This window comes from Epinephelus moara, chromosome 17 (genome assembly GCF_006386435.1).
Source record: "Epinephelus moara isolate mb chromosome 17, YSFRI_EMoa_1.0, whole genome shotgun sequence".
NCBI lineage: Eukaryota > Metazoa > Chordata > Actinopteri > Perciformes > Serranidae > Epinephelus > Epinephelus moara.
In genome coordinates, this window is record NC_065522.1 from 33,902,728 (window position 1) to 33,909,312 (window position 6,585).

General features: G+C 40.7%; 2 protein-coding genes across 3 annotated transcripts in view; both read left to right on the forward strand.

The window, feature by feature from the left end:
* LOC126403898 (phosphatidylinositol 4,5-bisphosphate 3-kinase catalytic subunit alpha isoform-like) overlaps positions 1-6,585 on the forward strand; it is a 102,493-nt gene that overhangs the window by 75,354 nt on the left and 20,554 nt on the right. The window lies entirely within an intron of this gene.
* LOC126403970 (retinal guanylyl cyclase 2-like) overlaps positions 1-6,585 on the forward strand; it is a 39,446-nt gene that overhangs the window by 27,446 nt on the left and 5,415 nt on the right. For both annotated transcript variants that reach the window (XM_050066877.1, XM_050066878.1), the window contains exons 19-22: positions 235-303; positions 718-892; positions 1,817-1,915; positions 2,021-2,106. In XM_050066877.1, coding sequence (XP_049922834.1) covers positions 235-303; positions 718-892; positions 1,817-1,915; positions 2,021-2,106 — 429 coding nt within the window. The remainder of the gene's footprint in view (positions 1-234; positions 304-717; positions 893-1,816; positions 1,916-2,020; positions 2,107-6,585) is intronic.

Here is a 6,585-nt window from a genome sequence, read left to right on the forward strand (position 1 = left end):
GGAGCTTGACCATTTAGAGCTTTATAAGTTAACAGTAGGATTTTAAATTCAATTCTGGATTTTACAGGGAGCCAGTGCAGAGAAGCTAAAACAGGAGAAATATGATGTCGTTTCTTAGTTCCTGTTAGTAGACGTGCTGCTGCATTCTGAATTAGCTGGAGAGTTTTTAAGGACTTACTGACCCTGACCCCTCACCCTGTTTACATCACTAACCCTGACACTGTGTGTGTGCAGGTGGTCGACCTGCTGAATGACCTCTACACCATGTTTGATGCCATCATTGCCACACATGATGTTTACAAGGTAGGAACCTTTAACGTGTCTCTCACCACTGTTGGTTTGTCCACAGATCGAATTAATAAACTCCTCTTCTTCTCCCTCTCAGTTTGAACCTTCGTTGAGACTAAATCTGAGTTTTATTGAAACTCTCCGTAGTTTAAATGTTAAATAGGCTAAAAGTTAACAAAAATAGATTCACCCACCTTTGTTTGTCCAGGTGTGTCACTGTGATCTCTACTTAAACACCTGGAGACTCAAGACAGCTTTGTGGAGTCAAAGCGTTTCAATCAATTGACGTCTAAATGCTCGCTTTATCTTTTAAAAAAGATCTTGTTGATGAGGAGTTACTGAGCATCAGTAAACATGTCTGATCAATATATGTTTAATAAATGTACCCATCAAACTGCTGTAAGGTGTTTGTGTGTGTGGTATTTGCAGGTAGAAACAATTGGTGACGCCTACATGGTGGCTTCAGGTATTCCCAACAGAAATGGGAATCGACACGCAGGTGAAGTGGCCAACATGTCTCTGGACATCCTGCACTCGATAGCAGCTTTTAAGATCAGACATATGCCTGAGATCAAAGTCAAAATACGCATTGGATTGCACACAGGTACACACACAGACACACACACACACACACACACACATTTGATCACTTTTTCATATGTGAAAAACTCTGCTGGTCATCGTCATGTTTCTACAGTTCAGTCCTCCAGCCTTTCTGCCAGCTCACAGAAGAGGAGCCTGATAGCTGAAGGCTCTGGCTCCTCTTTAGGACCCACAGTAACCCTGTATTGTCAGAGCGCAGTGTTCTGGTGGGATGATAGGGCACTATGAGCTGTCTAAGATATGACGCAACATTTAGAGCTCTGTAAGTGAGGAGAAGAATTTTACAGGGAGCCAGTACCACGGTGTTCTGGATCAGCTGGAGAGTTTTTAAAGACTTGTCATGACCCGGTCCAGAGAGGACAGATGTTCCGAGCAGTTTCTCTGAGGCAGGATTATTTTTGTTATATTGCACCGATGGAAGAACTCAGTCTGTGAAGTTTGTTTTATCTGATCAAGTATTACTGCAAGGGTCCTTAGGGTTGTGTCATTGGTCAGAGGTCATTCAGAGAAACTATATCTGTAGACAAAGTTTTATGTCCTGAAGTTTAGTTAACTGACCTGTTTCTTAAGATTGATGGATTTAACTGTGTTTCATCTGCATAAAAATGGAAGTTTACAGAGGGTTTTCTAATGATGTTACCTAAAGGAAGCAAATAATAAATAAAGTGAACAGAACTGGTCCGGGTTCAGAACCTTGTGGAACTTCATAACCAAACAACTAAACATAAACAGTTGGTGCACTGACCACATGTTCTGTGTGGTCAGTAAACTCTGAGGAGTCAGAAACTCTCAGGTGATCAGTCATTTTGGTAGTTGTCATGGTAAATAAAACGTTTGTCTACGTGATAAGAGCTGTGTTTAAAAAAAACAAGCTTACCTGGGTTAAAGTTGATGACGAAACACATGAGTGAACCTGTGTCTTCAGGTGCGGTGGTAGCAGGTGTGGTCGGTCTCACCATGCCCAGGTACTGTCTGTTTGGAGACACAGTGACAACGGCCTCACACATGGAAGCCACCGGACTGCGTATGTAGAAAACACTAACATCAGAGATTTATTAACAGAGATTGTGCAGGAAATATTCTGATCTGAGCTAAGTGTTTTTCTTGTTGTGGTGTTTGTGGTCTCCAGCCTACAGGATCCACATCAGTCTGAGCACAGTGAAGGTCCTGACCAGTCTCAAGGCGGGATACCATATAGACACCAGAAAGGCACAGGTATACTCACCTGCTCAGACATTTAGCTTCAGAGATGTAGAATATCACTTCATGGTGTCAACATGAAACATTAGGGAACATTTTAACAACAATATCACTGAATTTAATTTCTACATTTCATGACTCAGATTTCCGATGTCCTGAAACTGAGCCTAAAAACATTTCATAGTCTGAACTGAAGAAGTGACGTGTTGTTTAACAAGATCCAACTGAAGTGTTCAACAAGAGACCAAAATTACTGATCCATCAATCACTTCAAATCAACATTATCACAGATCAAGCATCGGTCAATACTGAAGCCACTTTTTTCAAAACTCTTCACACAGTCTGCACACCAACATGCATCTGATCCGAATAGTGAATGTCTCCTTCAAAACTCAGTCAAACTACCGAAACTCTTCCAACACATCTCAGGTGATTGGACTAAAACAGTGATATCACTTCTCACTCTGAAAACCTTGATTCATTAATAATGATGGACAACAACAGAGAGGATGACAGAAACCGTTTATCTTTAAATTATGTTCCACATAAATCATCCTAAAATGTCACATTCAACACATCACTTAATGTCACAAGGATGAGCCTGAGCTGCAGCAGTTTGCTTCAATATGTTTTATGTTTCCTAAATCTGTGCACATTTAAATTATATGTGAAAAATAAAAACAACAACTCCTGAAAGGGTTTGATCCGGTTGGATTCAGGCTGCTGCAGCTCTTGGTCTTAGTCTTGGTGAGGTGGTCTGTCACAGCGGGGAGTGAAGTGGAGGACACACTGTGATTTGAGGCTGTTGCTAACATTAGCTACGGTGAGGCTTTAGCTCGGGTTAGCACAAAGGTGAACTGTTGGCAACATTTTCTCTCCATTTCTGAAACTTTGTACTGACACTGACTGGTGTTATTGTTGGTTCGTTGTCAGACTCTGTGTCTGATCAGTCCGTCCTGAGTTGCTCTGCAGTGTAAACAGTTGTTGTTACTGCAGGAACAGAAACTTTCTCCTCCACTGAATGAGACACGCTCATCTCCATCTGTAGAACAGCCAATAGGAACGCGGCCTCTTTGAAATGTCCTGTGATTGGACAAAGTGTCCTGAAGACAGGAGGACGAGTGGACGTCCAGTTATTTCTATAATCAGAGGTTAGTTTGGGAGTTTTGCCCAACAAAGCCAAAATTAAACAGCCCACCCCGGATTTAACCTTAAATCTGTGTCCAAAATATTCTAGGTTATTTTCAATTCAATTAAATTTTATTTATAAAGCCCAATATCACAAATCACAATTTGCCTCACAGGGCTTTACAGCATACGACATCCCTCTGTCCTTAGGACCCTCACAGCTGATCAGGAAAAACTCCCCAAAAAAACCTTTAACGGGGAAAAAACGGTAGAAACCTCAGGAAGAGCAACTGAGGAGGGATCCCTCTTCCAGGACGGATAGACGTGCAATAGATGTCGTACAGAACAGATCAACATAATAAATCAACAGTAAACTGTATGACACAATGAGACAGAGAGAGAGAGAGAGAGAGAGACAGAGAGAGATGCAGGACAGATGGTAATGAGAGTAGCTTTACATAACATTAATGAAAGTAATCATATTATAATTAATAATAATATATTAATATCTGGCAGTATACATGTGTGACAATAATCATATGTGTATAATAACAGTATAAGTATGACTAATGATGGCAGCAGCAGCAGGAGGCATCTGGCAGGACCAAAGCAGCAGCACAACCACACACGTCACACTATCCAGGCACCGCTGTGATATGAGTTAACCTGAGAGACAGTGGAGCACAAAGGCATTTTGAGAATGCACCTTTTACTCTGCAGTAACATCAAGTGTGTTAAAGCTCAGGCTTTTTGTATATGCTCTTACAGGTGTTTACACCTGATGAAATTATTGAAAGAACGACTAAATTATGCAAATGTTGTGCTCTCCTTACTTTCCAGTGACACGATAACTGTTGGTGTATTCCAGGAACTAGACTGCTGTTGTGTGTTAAAATATGTTGTCGAATACAGAACAATCACACAATGTTCTCTGGCCTGACATATTTCAGTGTAGCTCTCATAGAAGTGTTTGATTTGAACACCAGGCTGTCTGATGCTGTCTGAGCCTTTAGCACAGCAGCAGTTTGATTGACATCATGTTAAAAACTAAACTCATTCCCTATATGCATAGATATAAAAATTAAAATGTGTATCATTTATTCAAATCTTCATATTTAATTTCGTTATTAGCAGACCTACAAACTAAGCAAATATACTTCTGAGAAAATGGGCTGACTTCTAATCAAAGGTCTGGTGTGTAGGATTTAGTGTCATCTAGTAGTGAGACTGCAGATTACAACCAGCTGAAACTTCTCCATGTGACAAGTATGTAGGAGAACTACAGTGGCCAACACAAAAGCATGAATGTCTCTATCTAGAGTCAGTGTTTGTTTGTCCCTTCTTGTCTGCTGTAGAAACATACAGTGCAACATGGTGATGTCTGTAGAAAAGGACCTGCTCCCTGTTTAGACATAAACTATGGTAAAGAAAACACTAACTATGTTTTCAGGTGTATTAACATTATAAACTAAGCACAAAAAGTAATGACATTTGCAAAGAAAAAAGAAAAAAAGAAAAAAAAAGCCGTTTGGCGTTGGTTGGGAAGATTTGGCAAATTTTTCATGGGCGCAACCCACATACTCAGCTCTGCTGCTCATACCACAAATGCACATTCCTTACAAATGTGTCACCATTTTAAATGGAAATAAACAGGCTTTCCAACGGCATAAGATTTATTGCCAAGAAGGTTCGTTACAACAAAGAAATAATCTACCAAACACACATTTTATTAGTTTTTGTGCTTAGTTTATTTAATTTCTTACAAAGATCTCTGAATCCTACACATTAGACCTTTTATTAATTGTACAGTCATTTGACATGATGTTTCTATCATAATGTTTCAGCTGCTGGTCGTCTGATACCCCAGCTCTGTTCTCCCTTTACCAGCTGAGGGAAGCATCCCTCAGCTCTTTCTGTATCTGCTGGCTCTCACCTTCATGTAGCTTGCTGCCTAGAAGTTAGCCAGCTAGCTAGCAAGCATAGATACGGCACGACGTGATGAAAGAATGACAAGCTGAACATCGTTTCAAAGTATTTGTGGAGGCATTTATTTGTAGAGCATCCCATTAATTGAGCTATTCATTATCAATTATTGCCACATCTTAGAGAGACTCACGGCACCAGAGCCCTCAACGACAATGACAGTACCAAGTCTGGAGGTTACAGTGTCACATGACAGGCCGCACACAGGGCATCACTTTTCAGCAGGTGTTCTTTTCTGGCTCTGGGTGGCTCCATCTCTGTGTCCCGTGGAGGCATGGCGATCAAAAATAATAAAATTCTGGATGATGTGGGGATTTAATTTGGTCTAATTTAAGCATGTATGGGGTGCTGCTTGTATTTATGCTGCCTGGTGAGACCATCTGATGACATCCTGTATCAGTCTGGATTCCACCATAGACACTGTCAGTGGGCCGGAGTACTTGCCTTGATAATCTCCTTCAGCCAATCAGAGCAACAAAACATGGCTGAAGCATTGTGGACACTGTTCTGCACGGTGGTGATCCCCAATTTGGAGACTGCTCATATCTGGTCCGTCATTAGCGTCATCAGTGGTGAAACAACAGTGAACACTGGATTTGTTCTGGGAACATCTTCTTCATCACCAACGGAGTCTGTCGATAAATCGAGCTTTTCCCAAATCCTGCCAGAGTAACGGTGACAATGTCTGTTCCTGTGAGAAACTCAGTGAGGTCAAACCTGTGTAGTTGTTGTTATTGACTCTATGTCTGCAGTAACATCACTTATTGCTGTGTTTAGTCTGCTACCGTTAGGATTAGCGCTTGTTGCTTTAAGGCAAGGCAAGGCAATTTTATTTATACAGCACCATTCATACACAAGGCAATTCAATGTGCTTTACAAGAGAAATACATTAAAATAAAACACTAAAGGAACAATAAAATTGTGTTTGAGATTATTAAAAACAAAAGCAAACATAAAGCAAAAGCAACAGCAGACAAATATAAAAACAATAGCTACAGATTATCCTAACAATAAGTTACATATGTAGTTTACTGGTAAGCTGCAGTAAACAGTAATGTTTAAAGTTGCATAAAGTTTTGTTCCACAGGCGGGGAGCATAGAAACTAAAAGCTGCTTCACCTTGTTTGGTTTTGATCCTGGAAACACTGAGTAAACCTGTTTCAGATGATCTGAGGGGTCTGGATGCTTCATAACGTACAAGTATATCAGAGATGTATTTAGGCCCGAGACCATTTCGTGCTTTATAGACAAGTAACAAGATTTTAAAGTCTATCCTTTGACACACAGGAAGCCAGTGCAGTGACTTAAGCACTGTTGTAATGTGCTCCACTCTCTTGGTGTTGGTGAGGACTCTGGCAGCAGCGTTCTGGATGAGCTGCAGTT